Source organism: Musca domestica, unplaced genomic scaffold (genome assembly GCF_030504385.1).
Source record: "Musca domestica strain aabys unplaced genomic scaffold, Musca_domestica.polishedcontigs.V.1.1 37, whole genome shotgun sequence".
NCBI classification, from domain to species: domain Eukaryota; kingdom Metazoa; phylum Arthropoda; class Insecta; order Diptera; family Muscidae; genus Musca; species Musca domestica.
The window spans coordinates 5,630,494-5,651,591 of record NW_026712321.1 but is presented as its reverse complement, the minus strand read 5'-3'; the positions used below and the strand labels follow the sequence as shown (position 1 = coordinate 5,651,591).

The 21,098-nt window shown below is 31.9% G+C and overlaps 2 protein-coding genes across 2 annotated transcripts; both read left to right on the top strand.

Annotated features, from left to right (window-relative positions):
• Positions 1–1,241: 1,241 nt before the first annotated feature.
• On the top strand, positions 1,242–14,106 carry LOC101890529 (uncharacterized). Its single transcript, XM_011292588.3, has 3 exons — positions 1,242–1,678; positions 13,755–13,852; positions 13,952–14,106. Exons 1-3 carry the CDS (start codon positions 1,279–1,281, stop codon positions 13,964–13,966), a joined length of 513 nt encoding a protein of 170 aa, XP_011290890.1. The 5' UTR covers positions 1,242–1,278; the 3' UTR covers positions 13,967–14,106.
• An 840-nt stretch (positions 14,107–14,946) lies between these two features.
• Positions 14,947–15,646, top strand: LOC101889169 (uncharacterized). Its single transcript, XM_005179476.4, has 2 exons — positions 14,947–15,055; positions 15,116–15,646. Exons 1-2 carry the CDS (start codon positions 15,008–15,010, stop codon positions 15,527–15,529), a joined length of 462 nt encoding a protein of 153 aa, XP_005179533.1. The 5' UTR covers positions 14,947–15,007; the 3' UTR covers positions 15,530–15,646.
• The last annotated feature ends 5,452 nt before the right edge of the window (positions 15,647–21,098 follow it).

Below are 21,098 nucleotides of genomic sequence, written 5' to 3'. Positions count from 1 at the left end.
TGTCTCACACAAAAATTCAGCGTATCCTAGATAAGTCTCATTTTCCAACGAATCAGGTAAATAATTTATTTTTTTTTTTTAGTCGCAGCAGTGGATTTTCTGGGAAATTTTCGGATGGACAAATAAAATATTTAATTTTATTAGAAATGAGAATAAAAAATAACAATAACAACAACAACAACAAATTAATGACAATGGTCATGGGTTTTAAAATAAATATTAACCAAATCAAATCCGAATCGAGAAATCAATGTTGCCGCTGCCGATGATGATGGTGATGATTTGGTCAAAAAGCACTTCTTCCAGTTCCGAAATTTCTTCAATGCGGCGGATGAGTAAAATGGAAACTCATGGATCCACTCTGATGACGACAGTAAAATGGTAGGCAAGCAGGGAAGTGCTGCTGCCGGTCTTCGGAACACATTTCGCTTTTCTTTGCGTTTTTCCTTTCATTTCTTGTTTTTTTTTTTTTCTGGCAAGAAAATCTCATCATCAACACCATCAACCATCAAATCAATGGCATCAAACTGAAGAGAATCGGACAATAACGTCACTCACTTATATGGCTGGTGAACATATATATATATATATATCTTTTGACGATATAATGATTAACACACAAGAAGATGAAGAACAACAACAAGCCATGCCAGTCTCCATGGGTCGTCATCATTTTCATAATTATCAGGAAAAATCACTAACAACAACAATATCATCATCATCATCATGAACCTCATCGTTTGCTGGTGAGCAAAAAGCCAGCAGCCAAAAATTTGGCGAGTGGCGACTTTGTTTCAGTTTGATTTTCATTTAAGAACGATACGGACCAAGCGCGTCGAAGTAGAATAGTGGAACAAGAAATTCGACAAAAAAAAAAAAAAATCGCACACACATTGACACGCACTTAAGTCGCCGTTAAATAAAAAAATCGACACATAATTTGCGGTTGATAAGTGAACGAATTTTCAAAAAAAAATATTTTGGAATATTTTGTTATAATTTTTTTGAGATAAAAAAATTGGAGAGAAAAAGAAAAGGAAATCTGTGATTATGAGTTGAATAAAAGTGTTTTTTTTATTTAAAAACAAAAATTATAAAAAATAATATGGAAATAATTTGGGAGAAAAATTAAAAAAAAATTGGAACATAAATTTATTTTTTTAAATTAAAAAAAAACAAACAAGAAATTCAAAAAAAAATAATATCTTCAAAAAAAAAAAAAAAAAAAAGATCTGAAAAAATCACATCTCCATAGAAAATAAAAAAAACAACACCACAATGTCACAATCATCATCGCCGCCACCGCCAGCGCCGCCCTCCAGATTTGCCAATCGTCCGCCTCGAATACTCATTCGCAATCCTCCCAACAGTAATGGCTCAGCGATGGGTTCAATGCCACCTACAGCACAGACCGGCACTTATGGCACAGCCTCCGTGGCCGGAGCCCCATATTGGCCGCCCTATGCCAATCCCTTTGCGGCCGGCAATTTTATGGCCAAAGGGTTTGAGGGCTTCGTCGATTTCACCAAATCGGGCATGAGTTTTGGTGAGAAATTCACCTTTAGCATGTACAATAAGCTGAGTAAATGGTCCAAGAAATGGTTTACACACATCTTCCTGCTGACCGTGGTGGCGCTGTACACCGTGGGCGGAGCGCTGCTCTTCAAGGCTGTTGAAAGTAAGTCCAACGTTAGCACACATTCACTCTACAAGCGTGGAAAAATAGAAACTTAGGCTCTAAGTATGTTTTTTTAAAAATATTGTTACTTTTTAAAACCTGAAAGAATCGATGATAAATCTTTTCCAGAAGTTATATCTATTAGGATTCGGGGATCTTAAATCTCCAGGGATCTGGAAGCTATACTTCTTTGGGGAAGAGTTTGCTGATGAAAACGCTTTTCAATTCCTATTTTTAATCCCAAGATTGCTCCTCTTTCATTTTTTGAATATCCCACTCGATATTGAACACACTCTCCCCCCCCCCCCTCTCTCTGTCTCTCTGTCTATTAGGATCCGGGGATCTTGAATCTCTAGGTATCTGGAAGCTATACTTTTTTGGGGAAGATTTTGCTGATGAAAACGTTTTTCAATTCTTAATTTTAATCCCGAGATTGCTCCTCTTTCATTTTATGAATATCTCTCTCGATATTGAACACCCTCCCCCCCCCCTCTCACTCTGTCTCTCTGTCTGTTAGGATTTGGGGATCTTGAATCTCCAGGTACCTGGAAGCTATACTTTTTTGTGAAAGAGTTTGCTGATGAAAACGCTTTTCAATTCTTAATTTTAATCCCGAGTTTGCTCCTCCTTCATTTTATGAATATCTCTCTCGATATTTAACATAATCTTCTCCCTCCCCTCCCCTCTCTCTCTGTCTCTTCCTCATAAAGAAATACCAAGATTGAGTTATGTAAAAGTCTGTATTGCTAGAAAAACGTCCTAATGTAATCGCTGTCCATATCATATTCATAATCCCGAGATGGTTCCATCTACATATTAGCCTAAAATGACATTTCCTCTCGAGCTTGAAGCACTCTCCTTCTCTCTCTCTCTCATAAGGACCGCGAATTACCAAACTTAAGTTATAGAAGATATTGTTTGGGGTAGATCATTTAGTTTATTAGCCATAAATGACATTCTCTCTCGAAATTGGAGCTCTCTCTTCCTCTCTCTCTCATAAGGACCACGATTTGCCAAAATTAAGTTATAAAAGATCATGTTGGACGGCCGCTATTTTAATTCGACCGTTTTCAACTTGAAGCCCCATTGCAAGGCATGCTGCCGGAATTGCGATTTGCGGAAAGCATTTTCTATTGGGGATGCTAGAGGCGTGGAAAAAAAATAAGAAAATTATGCCCAGTACTGCTCTCTTCCAGAACCTGCCAGAACCTAATGGAATTTTAATTTTTCTATGATATCATAATGGAAAAACAGGCTATTCTTGTGAATAATTTTACATTCCTGCAATTCTGGAACAGAACATATGATTTAAGAAATATTTGCTCTGTTCCAGAACCTACAAGAATCTACTAATTTTGCCATTCTTTTACGTCATAATGAGAAAATCGGTTATCGTAGTAAAAAGTTCTACATTCTAGAAGTTCTGGAATATACAACTTTTTTCATTTATAATAAGAATTGTTTGGATACCCATTGAAATCCTAATTTAAGAGTTTAATTTAATCCGATCTTTTCTGGGTCTTTTAAAGCCATACATCAATTTGTTTCCTGATGAAATCGTTGTCCATTTCATGTCCATAGCGAGAGAGAGGAAAGAGTGTGCCCCAATTTCGAGAGAGAAAGTTATATGTATTGATAAAATGGAGGTGGTGCAATCTCCATTTTATCCAACATGATCTCTTCTGGGTTTTTAAGCAACACTTTTTGGGAAGAATGTTACCGGATAAAATCGATGTCAAACTCCTATGTATAATCCTTAAATTACTCCAGCTTCATATTGTCTATCGTCATTTAATTATTTTCCGCACGAAACGGAAGCACACTAGTTTGTCCCAAAAAAATATATATTTTTAAATCAACAGCTAATCCGCCACAACCCTATATTTTACCATTTGTTACAAAAACCTTTTAAATTAAATTTTATGGCTATATAAGTTTATATAGAGGAGCTATATTGAAATCTCATCCTATCTTAATCATTTTTTGTGGAATTCGTTTTTAGCCACATCCATGGCCACAATATGGCAGTTACAGCGATTTCCAACCCTGGCCAAATGGAAAGAGGTGGGTTTGCTTTTTGGGACACCCTTTACCTCTCTCTCACTCTTTCTAATAGCCACTCGAAATCGCCAAAACTGAATCACCAATAGTTCTGCTGGTCAGTGGGTCCTCTTAATTCCATTGTCTGGGCCATTCCCAAATTCTGGTCATAATTTCCATTCTCCCTAACGTCCATTTCCCCCGTTGCAAACCATATGTGGAGGCGGTGTCTCATTTAAACAGGCCAGTTAACACATCATGCTAGAATTACACCTAAAGCGAAGGAATGTTTTATAAGGGATCTTAAAACCATAAATGTATTCCTAATGAAATTCGTGTCCAATTCCTATCTATTATCCTCATATTATTCCACCTTAATATTAATCGAAGATTTCTTTCCCTCTCTAAATTGGATCAGACTTTACCTGCCTCTCTCCTTCACCTCTTTCTCTCTCTCTCTCTGTCTCATAAAAATTGAAAAACTTTAATCCAGAAAGTTCTACTGGCGCTGGATTCTCTTAATTTCGTCTTCTTTTTTTGTCAGCCTCATTCCCACTTTTATGGTCAGAATTTCCGTTTTCCAAAATGACCATTTTCCTATTGCAAGCCCTATGCGGACTGTGTTTTCTGATTCTAAGGTTTGGTTTACACATCATATAAGGGTCATATTTTAAAGTGAGATTTTTATCAAACGTGGATTTTTAAAGAATTTTTTTTCAGATACTTGTGGACTATGAAACATGAATTTTTAAGGATCTTTTCTTGAGGATTTTAGGCCATTAATGTTGGTTTTTTTAAGGGCATATTCTAGGGGACTTTAGTGAAATTTACAAAGAACCGTGATAACTTTAATTTTTTAACATATTTTTATGAGTATTTTTCTAAGGATATTGAGTCAATCAAGTGTTGATTTTTTAGGAATTTCTGCAATGGATCTTGCGACGATAATATTTTTCAAAAGACCTTTAAACTTTTGTTTTTTTTAATACTTTTCAAATGATCTTTAGGACATCAAACATGATTTTTTTAAAAATATTTTTCAAAAGCACATTCAGTGCATCACACGTGGACTTTTAAGAATTTTTTCAAAGGGCTTTAAGATCAACAAACTTGGATTTTTACGAGTATTATTAAAGATTTTTTTAAGCATATTTTTCAAAGGACTCTCAGACCAATGTTTTTCAAATGACCATTTATCCATCTAAATTTGACTTTTTAGTAATATTTTCTTAAGGACACCTGAACCAATATCAGAAAATTTTCTTATGAAGTTTTAAAGAAAAATGACTAAAGGACTTCTAAACCAACAAATGTGGATTTTTAGGGAAAAAATCCTAAAGAATTTCTGGACCGTCAAACGTTGATTTTTTTATACCTTCCACCATACTATGGAGGGTATATTAATACTCATGAAATACTCATGTCAGACCCAACAAAGTATATATATTCTTGATCAGCGTAAAATTCTAAGACGATTTAGCCATGTCCGTCTGTCTGTCTGTCCGTATGCCTGTCTGTCTGTCTGTCTGTTGTAATCACGCTATCTTTCGAACGAATTGAGATAAAAGGCTAATTTTGCACACAGGTTTATTTTTACAGTAGGCAGGTTAAGTTCGTAAATGGGCCATGTAGGTCCACGTTTTCATATAGCCCCATATAATGGTACCTCCCGATATTCGGTTTTTTGATGATTTTAGCGACATTATTCACCGGAATTGTTTCAAATTTGGTATTTGAAGTTCGTAATGAATACTATAGCCTTTGACAGAAAATTGTCTGTGCAGATCCACGTCTTCGTATAGCCCCCATATAACTGTACGTCCCGATATTTGGTATTTTTATGATTTTAGCGACATTATTGATAGGAATTGTTCAAAATTTGGTATTTGAAGTTCGCAATGAATACTACAGCCTAAGACAGAAATTTGTCTGTTCAGGTTCACGTCTTCGTATAGCCCCCATATAACGGTACCTTCTTATATTCGGTATTTTGATGAGTTTAGAGTCTTCATTCACCAAATTTTTTTCAAATTACGCATTTAGAGTTCGTAATGGAAACTCCAGTCTGTGACAGAAAATTGTCTATGCAGGTCCAGGTCTTCGTATAGGCCCCATATATCAGTACCTCATTATATTCGGTATTTTGACGAGTTTAGGTACAATACTCACCGAAGTTGTTTGAAATGTCGTATTTGAAGTTCGTAATGGATGGTACAGAATATGACAAAAAATTGTCTACGCAGGTTCAGGTCTTCGCACAGCTCCGATATAACGGTATCTCCCTATATTCTATACTTTGATGATTTTAGCTACATTATTCGCGTTTATTTCAAGTTCCGAATATGAATTTGGTCATGACTCATGACAAATAACGCCTGTGTGGGTCCACGTCGTATAGGCACCAATTTAACGGCAATATTCCGTATTTTTAGAATTTTACCAAAATTTTTTCAGGATTTTATTTCCAAATTCGTTCCAAATGTAATATTTTTTTCAAATGACCTTTAGGACATCAAGCATAAATTTTTTAAAAATATTTTTCAAACCACATTCAGTGCATCACACGTGAACTTTTAAGAATATTTTCAAAGGTCTTTAAGCTTAACAAACTTGGATTTTTAAGAGTATTATTAAATAATTTTTTTAAGAATATTTTTCAAAGGACTCTCAGACCAATATTTTTCAAATGACCATTTATCCATCTAAATTTGACTTTTTAGGAATATTTTATTAAGGACTCCTGAAGTTGAATATCAGAAAATTTTCTTAAGAAGCTTTAAATGTCTAAAGGACATCTAAACCAAAAAATGTGAATTTTTAGGGAAAAATTTCTAAAGAATTTCTGGACCGTCAAAGGCTAATTTTTTTATTTTTACACTTAGATTTTCAATATTTTTCAAATGATATTAAAAATGTTTATTAGATAATTTTCTGGACTATCAAAAGTTTCATTTTTAAAAAAAAATGTTCCAAAGGTCTTTTGGGAAATCAAGCGTGGATTTTTTAGAACAATTTCTGAAGGACTCTTTGAAAATTTTCTAAAGTACTTATGGAGCATTAAATGTTTTCCAGGTTAGTTTTCTGAAGAACTTCTTGACCATGTAGAGTTTTTACAGAAAAATTTCTTAAGGACTTTTGGACCAACTAAATTTGATTTCAAGGGAAAATTTTCTCAAAAAGGATTTCTTGGTCATCCAATGAAAATAATTATGGAACATTTTCTGAAAAATCATGGGTAAACTTTGTTAGAAAAATTTTTAAAAGGCTTCTTGGACATCAAATTTGGGTTTGAGAAAAATAATTCTAAGGAAACTTTTGGCCATAAAACTTAGATTATTTAAGAATATTTTCTAAGGGACTTCTGGGTCACCTAATGTAGTTTTTTATAACATGGGTCATATATGTCATACATAGAGTACATGTTTTTCCTCATCGAATTAATGGTTGTAGACTCTGAGTACCTTTGACCGAGACACGTTTCAGGACATTTGGGACTCGCCTGTCTATGCACACTATTATTCTCAAAGGGAGTATCCGATCTCATACAAATTTGCTACATTGTAAATTTCCTATCAATCCTAGGTCGGAAAAAATATATTTTGCAACCATAGTGCAATGGAATGAAGGGCGAAGACATGAGCGTTGATCGTTAAATCTAGGATTCATCTGTTGGAAAATATGTCCATGAATCAAAATATTTATCCTCGCTTTAAAATTATAGAGGATTTCGAGACTTTCTTTCAATTCAACTGTAGAATCTATAGGTGATAAACCCTAATATAATTAATCGACTGTAAAAATTGTCCAAGTGATTTTTTTTTATTTATTTTTGTTGTTGTTGTTTATTTATTTTTTTCAATTCCTCCGAAACTTCTGCTGCTTACACCCTTTTTCCATATAAACCCACATCCAAAAATTTATTCCATTATATGATTTATTTGTGTGTGTGTGTTTACAAAGTTCCGATTTCAGTTCATGCCATTTTGTGTCAAGTTCAAATAATTTAATTCCAAAAAAGGGGTCAGAGAACTAGCACTCTCTCTTATTGTGCGTTTCATCAGCCTAACACAAAGCAGAACAAAAAAAAAAACTATTACTTTCACTGCAAGTCATGCCAGCCAGCCAGTCGGTCTCTTGGTCGTTCCACTTTTTAGTAATGCCATGGCAGATTATTCCGTATACGACCTTGACCTTCACTTAGTGGTGATGTTGGCTTGGTTGCAATGACCAAAATAATCCCATAAATTTCCAGGCAAATCTCTATATAATATTAGTTTAAGTGGATTTATAAACTAAAAATCGCATCCATGATGTCAGTTGTTGGTTGGTAAGGAGGAGGGGAGAGGGGGGTTGGTCTCGGTAAATGTAAAATATGGAATTTAATGCGTTTTTTGGCATTCAAAATGTTTTACAAACAAACAAACAAAATGCATATCAAAAGGAAACAAACAAATAAATCAGGGCCAAAGTTTTTGGAAATGATATTAGAACAGTGGGACAAAAAGTGATTTTGGGAATTTTGGAATAAGTCAACTATTAATGGAACGTCTTCTGTCCATAAAAGACGAGGATGATTTTTTTTTTCATAGAAGACACGTGGAAACCCTTACCGAGATGCCTCTGAAATGTCTTTTCGCTATTGAAGTCCCATAATATTCCCCATAGAAGTCCCATGGAAGGACTTCTCTTCAAAAAAACCCTATGGAAGAACCTTCTGTTAATAGAAAATTTTGAAAATAAAAACTCAAGATGACCCTCCAAAATCTTTCTAGAAATCATTTTTTTTTTTTTTTAATTTCCAACACTTTTTTTTGTTCCACCGAGATTCCAGACAACATGTTGCCAGGGAAATGTCATAAATTAAAACTGATTTCCAAACAAAACAAATGAGAAGCATCCAACCAACCAACCTACCACCCAACCATTATTAAAATTAAACAAAATTTACAAACGCAATTTGAAATAAAAAATTCCCCATTAATTGTGGGAATATTAAAAAAATTGATTTTCGAAATAAACTAAAATTCAATTGCTGGTACGTAGAGAGGGTTTTATTTTTTTTGGGAACATAAATTCTCAAGAGTCCAAACGCAATGGGATTTCGGAATTTAATGGAACTATAGTTTGTATCTTCATTCAAAACATTTTCAAAACAATCGTTTAAATTGGCGTAAACAATTCAACAATCAATCGGATGGAAATGGCAAAGAAGATTGATTTCCATGTTCCGGGAGGCTGGTTGGTTGGCTAACTGGCTGGCAGGCAGTCGTTCGTCTTATTTGTTCTCAATCTTAATGATGTTCATTCAATGTTCTCATCAATTTTATGTTTTTTTTTTTTTTTCTTCAGAAGAGAAACATAAATGTGTTTATCAATGAAAAAACAATTTTTTTTAATTTTTTTTACAAAAAGTTAAAGTTAATCAAAAAATACGTTTGCTTGGGGTTGAAAACAAATTAAATTAATTTAAAAAAAAAAAATAAATAAAAAAATCCGCTCTTGTTGAATTTATATAAACAGTATTTTTTAAGTCTCCGTTATTATGTTAAAAAATGTTTTTAAAACATATTATTAAAGTTTTTTCTTTAAATAACTTTGTTTGAAAGAAAATATTATTTTAAAAATATTTTTTTTTTTTGAATTTTAGGTTACTTGAATTTTTATTTTAGGAATTTTAGGAGAAAGAAATTGGTTTATCAATCAATTAACTTTTTTTATAAATCGATGGAATTAAAAAAAAATTAAATATTTATGGAAATTGTCTCAAGGACTTCTTATATATGGAATTTTTTTGACAAAAAAAAAAGAACAAGTACAAGTACAAAAGCTGTAAGTTTGGCCGGGCCGAACTTTGAATACCCCCCACCATTTGGAACGAATTTGGCAGTTCTCAAAAACAATAAAATCCATTAAAAATTCGGTTAAAATATTAAAAATACCGAATGTAGCTGTTATATTAGGGTTTATACGACGACATGGACCTGCATAGGTAACTCTTGTCATAAGCCATTACAATATTCAAATCCGAAACTTAAAAAAAAAATCGGTGAATAATGTCGCTAAAATCATCAAAGTACCGAATATCGGGAGTTACCGTTACATGGGGGCTACACGAAGACATGGACCTGCATGGCGGCTACAAGAAGACGTGAATCTGCACCTGCACATTTTCTATCTTAGACTGTAGTATTCATTACGAACTTCAAATACCAATTTTCAAACAATTCCGGTGAATAATGTCGCTAAAATCATGAAAATACCGAATATAGGGAGGTACTGATATATGGGGCCTATACGAAGACCTGGACCTGGAAATACCAAATTTGAAACAATTCCCGTGAATAATGTCGTTAAAATCATCAAAATACCGAATATCGGGAGGTACCGTTGTATGGGGGCTATACGAAGACATGGACTTGCGCAGACAATTTTCTATCTTAGACTGTAGTATTCATTACGAACTTCAAATACCAATTTTGAAACAATTCCGGTGAATAATGTCGCTAAAATCATCAAAATACCGAATATAGGGAGGTGCCGTTATATGGGGGCTATATGAAAACGTGGACCTACATGGCCCATTTACGAACTTAACCTGCATACTGGAAAAATAAACACGTGAGCAAAATTTTAGCCATCTATCTCAATTCATTCGAAAGATAGCGTGATTACAACAGACAGACGGACAGACAGACAGACGGGCATCGCTAAATCGACTTAGAATTTTACGCTGATCAAGAATATATATACTTTGTTGGGTCTGACATGAGTATTTCGAGGAGTTACAAACGGAATGACAAAGATAATATACCCTCCATACTATGGTGGAGGGTATAAAAAAATTACGTATTTATTGAACTTAAATAATATATTAATTTTTAAAAAAGTCACAATCACGTTTTTATAATTTAAAATATAAAAAAATAAAAAAATAAAATAAAAAAAATTATAAAAAATAAAATAAAAAATAAGTTTTAAAAATACCCATTCATTTAATTTTAAAAAATAAAAAAACCAAACTTGTTGAATTTATATACAATTTTTTAAGCCTCCGTTTTTATGCTAAAATTTGTTTTATAAAACTTTTTTGGTCTTCATTTTCTTTTTATTTAAAAGAAATTATTACGTAAAAAAATATTTTTTTTGAATTGTAGGTTATTTGAATTATTATATTTATATTATTTTTTTTAAAGAAAAAAATTAGGAGAAACGTAAATTCGTTTATCAATCAACAAATTTTTGTTTAAAACCTAGGAAATTTTTGACAAAAAAAGGAAAAAAAAAAAAAACAATATTTATACCCTACACAACAAGGTGGTCGGGGTATTATGTGTTTGTGCATTTGCAAAAAACAGGAAAAAGGAAACGTTCCTTTTGATGAACTGCATAGAATCACATTCTGAGTCGATTTATGCATGTCAGTCCGTCCGTCCGTCTGTCCATGTATTTTTGTAAACAAAGTACAGGTCGCATTTATTGCCCGATTCAGATGAAATTTTGCACAGATCATTTGTTTGGCCCAAGGACGAACCGTATTGAAATTGAAAGATAATCGGTCAAAATTTAGATATAGCTCCCATATATATCTTCGTCCGATTTGCCTTTTATTGTGCTCGTAACGTGTAATATCAGTCCGAATAGTATGGAATTTTGCACATACAACCAAATTAGGCCTGAAAATAAGTATGCCAAATTTAATCAAAATCGGTTCAGATGTAGTTATAGCTCCCATGCATATTGTTCATCCGATTTGTTATTTTTGTCCTCCGCAGCCGTGATATGCACTCTATAACAACAATATTTGGGGAAGTATATGAAATACAGCTCAGAAATACATTTGCTAAATTTTATCGAGATTGGTTCAGATTTGGATATAGAAGCTATGTATAACTTCGTCAGATTTGCATTTTATTGTACACCAAACGTTTAATATTTGCCCAAATGGGATGGAATTTGGCACTTACGACCGAATTGAGTCTAGAAGCTAGTATGTCAAATTTGGTAAAGGTTGGTTCATATATAGCCATAGCTCCCATATATATTGTTCATCCGATTCGTCATATTTGTTACACACAGCCGTAATATGCACTCCGTAACAACGATATTCAGGGAAATATATATTAAATACAGCTCACAAATATATTTGCCAAATTTTATCGACAGCGGTTCGGATTTGGATATAGCTCTCATATATATCTTTATCTGACTTCAAATTAATTTTGCACCAAATGGGCAATACAAGTCCGAATTTAAAAGATACAAATGCTTCGGCATATTTAGTCCTTTGAACTTTAAATTATAAATGTAATCATAGAGTATATGATTGAATTCTCCCATAAAATCTTTTAATTGTTATTTGGAGCTCTACTAAATTAGCAAAGTGGTGTAGATGATACCCTACCCTAAAGTCGGCCCCGCCCGACTTAAGGACTTTTTTTACTAGCTTATTTTTTATTATGTAAATTATTTTAAATTTGTTTACCTTTTGAACGCAAAATGTCCTGATACGGATTTCATTCAGTCTTTTTGGTGTCCAAAATCGTTAATTAGATGAGACACATATTGGACGTATCAAATGATATATACACTTTGTAGCTATATGGTTAAAGGTATGGTAAAAATCCACATTTGCTTCTTCAGAAGTCTATTAAAAAATTTCTTTTCATGGCCAGGAATATCTTAGAAAGTATTCCAAAAAAAAAAAAAAAATAATAAAAATCTAGAAATCTTTCAATGAGTTCTAGATTTTTTGTATTTTTTTTTTTGAAATATGTTCTTATATCCGTAAAAAATCGAATTTGGTGCCCAAAGATCCTTTGAAAAATAATCTTAACAAGTCCACATTGTTAAGAGTCCAGAACTTGGGAACATATTGAGAAAAAGACACGTTCGATGGAAAAAAGGTCCCTTAAAAAATTGTAATTGTGGTTCCAGAAGTCCTTTAGCAAACTCCTCGTTTGATGGCAAAACAAAAACACCTTTAGAGAAATTTTCTTAAAAATCCACGTTTGATGGACCTCTAGAAAAAAATTTCTTAAAAATTTCACGAAATCACTTATAACATTGTCCTTAAAAATCCAGGTTTGATGGCGCGGAAGCATTTTAGAAAATTTTATTTAAAATTCCACGTGTGATAGTCCAGAAGTCGTAAAAAACAAATCAAAATTTGCTAATCCAGTTCTAAGTTACGTATTTGAATATTGTAATGACTTGTGACAAATGTTGCCTATGCAGGTCCACGTCTTCGTATAGACTCAATATAACGGCTATATTCTTTATTTTTAAGATTTTAACAGAGTTTTTAACGGATTTTATTTTTTTTTTTGGGAAATTTCCAATTTCTTTCCAAACGGTGGAGGGTATTCAATGTTCGGTCCGGCCGAACTTACTGCTTTCTTACTAGTGGTCTTTAAATTCATTCTTCTTAAATGATCGTTTGTTGGAGATTTTCGCAAAAACTCTCACAAAGTACAGCTTTATCCCAAAAATAGCACTTTAATATAAAATCATTCTTGGCGTTTGGGTAAGATCTAGATTCTTGATGTCTTCTAGGATCTATAGTAGAATTTCATGACAAATAATTTTGTAAAATATTTTGACTTGCTACGATACCGTTTAAAGGAAGTTTTTAACCATATTTTGAAAAAGGGATCACAAATTCCACTTTGGTGACTTAATTGTGGGTTAAAATTTTAAACTAAAATAATCCTCATATTGTGATCTGCAATAATGCCAAAGATACTAAATACCTAAAATATACTAATTTCAAGAAATCTTAAATCCGGAAATTTCCAAAAGTGTGGCAGAGGGGGGAACTTGCGCTGCGTTGTAAACTTTCAAAACGCCTATGCATGTATTTTCTTTTTTTAGCTCTTCTTTTATAATCCTCTGGATTTTCGCAGAAATTATTGAGAAAATGTAATTTTATAATTATTTTTTTAAATTTCTTTTATGAAAAAAAAAAATATTTTTTTTTGTTTTTAGTTTTATTTTTTATTTTCCAACATTTTTATTTATTTCTCCTTTCCCCTTTCAGGTAGACAAGAAGAATTGGCCCACATCAATACCCACGAGGAACAGAAGCAACTATTTAATGCCATGCGTCGCCTGGCCGAGGATCATGAAACGAGAAAGGTAATATTAGGTGCACCCCTCCTCTCATTTCCCTTAATCCTCTTCCTCCTTTTTAACTAATTTAGAATAACAAATTCCTCCCCATTTCTTATAGTACAGTCCCAAAGAGTTTAATGGCCAGCTGATACGAACGCTGCGAGATCATCAGGCGGGCGTGGAATCTTTGCTGAACAATAACAAGACTCTGGAGGAACTGGCAGCGCCCCAAAAAACCTGGTCCTTTTGGAATGCCATGTTTTTCTGCAGTACCATCTATACGACAATTGGTAAGTGTAGAATGGATGCTATCACTGTCATAAAATTAAAAATAAAAATTAGCGCCAATTCGCCACATTCCCAAATATTCCATAAAATTTTGAAAAAAAAAACTTATTTTTTTGGTGCTTCTGGCGATCCAAGTGATAAATGCCGGTTTTCCTCAATAAAATTGGATGATTTTTTTTTGGTGTCCAAATGTCCCGAAGAGTGCGTACGCACCCATATATTTTGTGGCCAACATGCTGAAATATTCAAGGCTATTGTTTTTGTTGTTGTAATTTTGTTTTTGTTTTGGTTATTTGGACTTGTCTCGCAATTTGGTAGTGTTGGACAAAAACAAATCATACGCCCACCACCCACTTGATATTCGACTAAATTATGTGAAAATATTTTTATACACATGTTTTTGTTGTTGTTGTTTTTTTCAATGTGAAAAAAAATAAAAAAAATTGAAATTAATTTTTGAAAATTTTTTTAATTAAGAAATTATCCAAAAAAAATTAAAAAAAATTGAAATTAATTTTTGAAAATTTTTTTAATTAAGAAAATATCCAAATTATCTTTTCTTAAAGAAAAGTCAATCAGGTGTGACCTCTCATTCTGAAATAAAATCTAAGCAGATGGAACTGTCCTCTTCAATGGAAAATTTCATGGGACCATGACGTTTCTGAATACTTAAAATGTCAGTATTGAAATATTAGCTCAGACCTCAAAGGTAGAAATCGATTTTTTCTTATCTCTAGAATTTTTTAAGCTTTGAAACATTTTTTTTCCGAGTCAGGTGATTAGAAATGATAAGAAAATATTGAAAACATTACAATTTCATATAAAACTCATAGAGAAATATAGAAAAACGGAATATTTTCGATTGACGTTTCAGGAAGTGTAGTGGAAAAAATGTTAAATTTATTTTATTTCGCTGTCATTTTTACGGTCCTATGCCAGGTATGCGTAGTTTTGGTTGTGTGGCATTTATGAAAAAAAAAAAAACGTTTTTTTTTCTAGTCCCTCCACGCTGCCCCCAGCTCCCCGGGTGACATCTTGACAAGTGCTGAACGCACCCACATACGTTCAGTGTTGGATGAGACCAAAGAAAATGCCGGTCGAATGGTGGAGATCATTGGAAAAGTTCTACCACAGCTCCCAAAATCACCCGACTATGATGAGGTCCAAAAAAATCTCGAAGAATTTCAACAAATCGCCAAAGAGTTCTATGAAGTGAAATGTCGTTGCCGTAAAAAGGCTATGCAGTTCTTTGATTATTTTTCACAATTTTTGGAAAATTATTCGGAGAATGGGGTGTTGACAGTGGAGGAGAAGGAGGCTGGAAAATTGCTCGATGATTCCGGTCTAAAGGAGATGCGAGAGAATTTCCAGACGAAAAAGGCCAAGGGGGAATATGAATATTTGACGGATTGAAAGGGAGAAAGAGACGTTGTGTAGTTTTCCGAAAAATGCAGATTGAAATATTTTCTTAAACATTTCATTCCCAATAAAATTAAAAGAAAAAAATCATTAGAATTTTTAAACATATAACTCATGTTTATTTAAATTTTTGGACACATTTTCAGAAAAATTTCTTTAAATCGATAACCTCTTGGAACTTTAGAAAATATTCTTTAAAAATCAGTCCTGTGAAAAGTAAACCTTTGAAAAAAAATTATGATTTTTTTTCAAAAATTAGAAAATATTTTCAAATTGTTCCCCCTATTGTTCTAAAGGTTTTGTTTAGAATGTTTCAAAAAATATGCGTTCTTTGGGTAAAATTTCCAGGGATGATCGTCAAAAGGATCTTTGGAAAATTATTTTAAAAGTGTATGATTGCTAATCTAAATGATGATATATGGTTCTTTTGGATATATGGTTCGAAAGGTTCTTTGAAAAATATTCTTAAAAAATGTACTTTGGCTTCTTCAAAAAATATTTCTACAAGAGTTTACATTGGATCATATCAAAATTTTATTAGAGATCCACATTGGATCCTTAACATTAAAAATTTCAGGAACATTAAAAAAATGATAAAAACATCTAGGTTGGGCTAATATTGTGCTTGGAATGATATCTTGAAAAGTCCAAGTTTTATGGTCAAAAAGTCCTTTGAAAAAATATAGTCAAATGGTCACGAAGTCTTTGGAAAAATATCCTAAGAAATTTTAGTTTGCTGGTCTATAGGTCCATTGAAAAAAAATCCTGAAAATCCACATTTACCGGTCACCAAATTCATTGGGATATATTCGTAAAAAAACGTTTGAAGGTCCGGACTTCCTTTTAGAATAAGTAAAAAATCCAAATCGGGTTCTTTAAAAAGATTTAAAAAAAATGTACATTTATTGCTCTGAATGTCCTTTGATAAATATTCTTCAAAAAACCTATTTTATGACTCTGAAGGACCTTTGAAAAAAAAAAAACTATTTAAAATATCTGCGTTTAGTACCCTGAAGCTATTTGAAGATCTTTGGAAAAATATTCTGAAGGTATTTGAAGATCCCTTGAAAAATATTCTTTAAAATCCACGATTATTGCTATAGAGGCCCTTTGAAAATTATTCTTTAAAAATGCATACTTATTATTCTGAAGGTATTTTTTAAAATTATTATTGCAGAAAACCACATTTATTGCTCTGAAGGTCCTTTAACAAATATTCTTTAGAAATTAAAAAAAATATATGCTCTAAAGGTATTTTGGTATTTAAAAATATTCTTTAAAATCCACGTGTATTTTTAAAGAAAATTTCTCGAATGGCCTTCAGAGAAATAAACGAGAATTTTTCAAATCATATTTTCCAAAGGACCATCTGAGCAAGAAATGTGGTTTTCTGAAAGAATATTTTCCAAAGGACCTTCGGAGGAAGATCCTTGGAAAAATATTATTTCAAAAAATCACAATCACAAATTTGAAATATATTATTTCACAAAACCACATTTATTGCTTTGAAAAATATTCTTTAAAAATCCACGTTTCTTGAATTGAAGGTCCTTTGAAAAATATTCTTTAAAAATCCACGTTTCTTGAATTGAAGGTCCTTTGAAAAATATTCTTTAAAAATCCACGTTTCTTGAATTGAAGGTCCTTTGAAAAATATTCTTTAAAAATCCACGTTTCTTGAATTGAAGGTCCTTTGAAAAATATTCTTTAAAAATCCACGTTTCTTGAATTGAAGGTCCTTTGAAAAATATTCTTTAAAAATCCACGTTTCTTGAATTGAAGGTCCTTTGAAAAATATTCTTTAAAAATCCACGTTTCTTGAATTGAAGGTCCTTTGAAAAATATTCTTTAAAAATCCACGTTTCTTGAATTGAAGGTCCTTTGAAAAATATTCTTTAAAAATCCACGTTTCTTGAATTGAAGGTCCTTTGAAAAATATTCTTTAAAAATCCACGTTTCTTGAATTGAAGGTCCTTTGAAAAATATTCTTTAAAAATCCACGTTTCTTGAATTGAAGGTCCTTTGAAAAATATTCTTTAAAAATCCACGTTTCTTGAATTGAAGGTCCTTTGAAAAATATTCTTTAAAAATCCACGTTTCTTGAATTGAAGGTCCTTTGAAAAATATTCTTTAAAAATCCACGTTTCTTGAATTGAAGGTCCTTAGAAAAATATTCTTTAAAAATCCACGTTTCTTGAATTGAAGGTCCTTTGAAAAATATTCTTTAAAAAATCCACATATATTACTCTGAAGGTCCTTTAAAAATATTCTTCGAAAATTCCAAGTTTCTTGCTCTAAAGGTCCTCCGAGAAATATTAAAAAAAAACAATCTTTATTGCTCTGAATGTCCTTTGAAAAATATTCTTAAAAAATCCACGTTTTTTGTTCTGAAGGTCCTGTGAGAAATACTCTTTTATATCTCTGAAGTTTTTTATTATTCAAAAATCCACGTTTATTGCTCTTAAAGTCCTTTGAAGAATATTCTTTAAAATTCCTGAAATTCTGAAGGTCCTTTGAAAAATATTTTTTAAAAATCAACGTTTTTTATTCTAAAAGTCCTTCTGTAGGACCTTTGGAAAATATTCTTTAAAAATCCATGTTTATGATTCTATAAGTCCTTCTGAAGGTCCTTTGAAAATATTCTTTAAAAATCCACAATTTTTTTCTGAGGGTCCTTTGAAAATTATTCTTTTAGAAATCCACGTTTCTTGCATTGAAGGTCCTTTGAAAATAATTTTTAAAAAATCCACCCTCTTTGAATAAATATTCTGTAAAATTCCACGAGTATTCTGAAGGTCTTTTGAAAAACTTAAAAAAAAAAAATTGGTTCTTTGAAAAATATTTTTTAAAAGATCCACGCTCATTGCTCTGAAGGTCCTTTTGAAAAATTTCACATTTGTGATTTTGAAATTTTTAATTTATTTTATTTTTATTTCAAATCAGCCGTTAATTTAATGCCTAAATTATAAAGGTGTAACAAATCGGTCCCTTCATTTTATTTTTAGTTAAAAAAAAAAACTCAAATGTTAATATTTCCATGTTTATGATTCTAAAAGTTCTTCTGAAGGTCCTTTGAAAAATATTCTTTAAAAATCCACATTTATTTTTCTCAGGGTCCTTTGAAAAATATTCTTTCAGAAATCCACGTTTCTTACATTTAAGGTCCTTTGAAAAATATTCGTTCTGTAAAATTGCAAGAGTATTCTGAAGGCCTTTTGAAAAACTTAAAAAAAACAATTTGTTTCTTTGAAAAATATTTTTTAAAAGATCCAGGTTTATTGCTCCGTAGGTCCTTTTGAAAAATTTCACATTTCTGATTTTTAAATTTTTTATTAATTTTTTTTTTTATTTCAAATCAGCCGCCAATTTAATGCCTAAATTAAAAAGGTGTAGCAAATCGGTCCCTTCATTTTAGTTTTAGTTAAAAAAAAACTAAAATTTTTATATTTCCAAAGGCCATTGACCTCCATTAACCTATTCTTCTGTTCATTTTAATTAATTATTGTGCGATAGTGGACATTTGTCATTTTCTCACGAACAACAAAATTTCCCTGGGAAAATATCAGCGACAAACTCATCAACTCAAAATAAAATTTTGATTCATAATAATTTTTCTTATAATTTCGCCGGTGTGGCCTATGGGCCCTAATTATTGCAAAAGAAAAAAAAAACTTGAAAACCGCCAACGAAATATGAATCGAATTTTATAAAAATAAACCAATGACAAAGAGAGCACGTTGTCCAATCCAAACGGACAGACATTTGACGTGGACGATGATGCTGTCCATAATATTTAGTTCTTCGCCAGAAAAGAATGGCAAAGCCAATGAACGTACAAAAGAATATTCGACAACAAATTTTGGGCAAAAAAAAGCCCCAATCAATATTTCACCTTCGCCTACTTAAAAATCAGAAATAACAACAACACAAAAGTTTCGGATGGGTGGTAAAGTCTACTCAGATTTTTTTCGTATGGAAAATGTCCCCTCCGCTGGTAAGAAATTTTTCCCAATAGAAAACATTTTCCTCAGCCCCTGAAAAGAATATGGTTTTCACATAGAAAAAAGTCTCCACAGACGCTGAGAGATTTTTTCGTGTGGAAAAAAGTCTCCCTTGCCGCTCAGGATGTATTTTCGACGAGAGAAAATTTTTCCATCATGCTTGGTATTTTATAAATTTATTTCTTATTCCGCATAGAAACGTGGAGTTTTTAAAAAATATTTTTCAAAGGACCTTCAATGCAAGAAACTAGGATTTATTAAAGAATTTTTTTCAAAGGACTTTCAATGCAAGAAACGTGGATTTTTTAAAGAATATTTTTCAAAGGACCTTCAATGCAAGAAACGTGGATTTTTTAAAGAATTTTTTCAAAGGACCTTCAAACCAAGAAACGTGGATTTTTAAAGAATTTTTTCAAAGGACCTTCAATGCAAGAAACGTAAATTTTTTAAAGAACATTTTTCAAAGGACCTTCAATGCAAGAAACGTAAATTTTTTAAAGAACATTTTTCAAAGGACCTTCAATGCAAGAAACGTGGATTTTTTAAAGAATATTTTTCAAAGGACCTTCAATGCAAGAAACGTGGATTTTTTTAAAGAATTTTTTTCAAAGGACCTTCAATGCAAGAAACGTGGATTTTTTTAAGAATATTTTTCAAAGGACCTTCAATGCAAGAAACGTGGATTTTTTAAAGAATTTTTTCAAAGGACCTTCAAACCAAGAAACGTGAATTTTTAAAGAATTTTTTCAAAGGACCTTCAATGCAAGAAACGTAAATTTTTTAAAGAACATTTTTCAAAGGACCTTCAATGCAAGAAACGTGGATTTTTTAAAGAATATTTTTCAAAGGACCTTCAATGCAAGAAACGTGGATTTTTTAAAGAATTTTTTTCAAAGGATCTTCAATGCAAGAAACTTGGATGTTTTAAAGAATATTTAAATGCAAGAAACGTGGATGTTTTAAAGAATATTTTTCAAGGGACCTTAAATGCAAGAAACGTGGATGTTTTAAAGAATATTTTTCAAGGGACCTTAAATGCAAGAAACGTGGATGTTTTAAAGAATTGTTTGCAAAGATTTTTTTCAAAGGACCTTCAATGCAAGAAACGTGGATTTTTTTAAGATTTTTTTTCAAAGGACCTTCAATGCAAGAAACGTGGATTTTTTAAAGATTTTTTTTCAAAGGACCTTCAATGCAAGAAACGTTGATTTTTTAAAGATTTTTTTTCAAAGGACCTTCAATGCAAGAAACGTGGATTTTTTTAAAGATTTTTTTTAAAGGACCTTCAATGCAAGAAACGTGGATTTTTTTAAAGATTTTTTTTTCAAAGGACCTTCAAAGCAAGAAACTTGGATTTTTTAAAGAATTTTTTTCAAAGGACCTTCAATGCAAAAAATTCGGGTTTTTTAAATAATTTTTTTCAAAGGACCTTCAATGCAAAAAACTTGGATTTTTTAAGAATTTTTTTTCAAAGGACATTCAATGCAAGAATCTTGGATTTTTAATGAATTTTTTTTCAAAGGACCTTGGATTTTTAAAGAATTTTTTCAAAGGACCTTGGA

What these genes read in the sequence shown, in the direction of transcription:
- LOC101890529 (XM_011292588.3), top strand. Translation starts at nt 1,279, where the DNA reads ATGTCACAATCATCATCGCCGCCACCGCCAGCGCCGCCCTCCAGATTT. An exon ending in GCTCTTCAAGGCTGTTGAAA is followed by an intron (nt 1,679 to 13,754) that starts GTAAGTCCAACG and finishes TTCCCCTTTCAG; the next exon opens with GTAGACAAGAAGAATTGGCC.
- LOC101889169 (XM_005179476.4), top strand. Translation starts at nt 15,008, where the DNA reads ATGTTAAATTTATTTTATTTCGCTGTCATTTTTACGGTCCTATGCCAG. An exon ending in TTTTTACGGTCCTATGCCAG is followed by an intron (nt 15,056 to 15,115) that starts GTATGCGTAGTT and finishes TTTTTTTTCTAG; the next exon opens with TCCCTCCACGCTGCCCCCAG.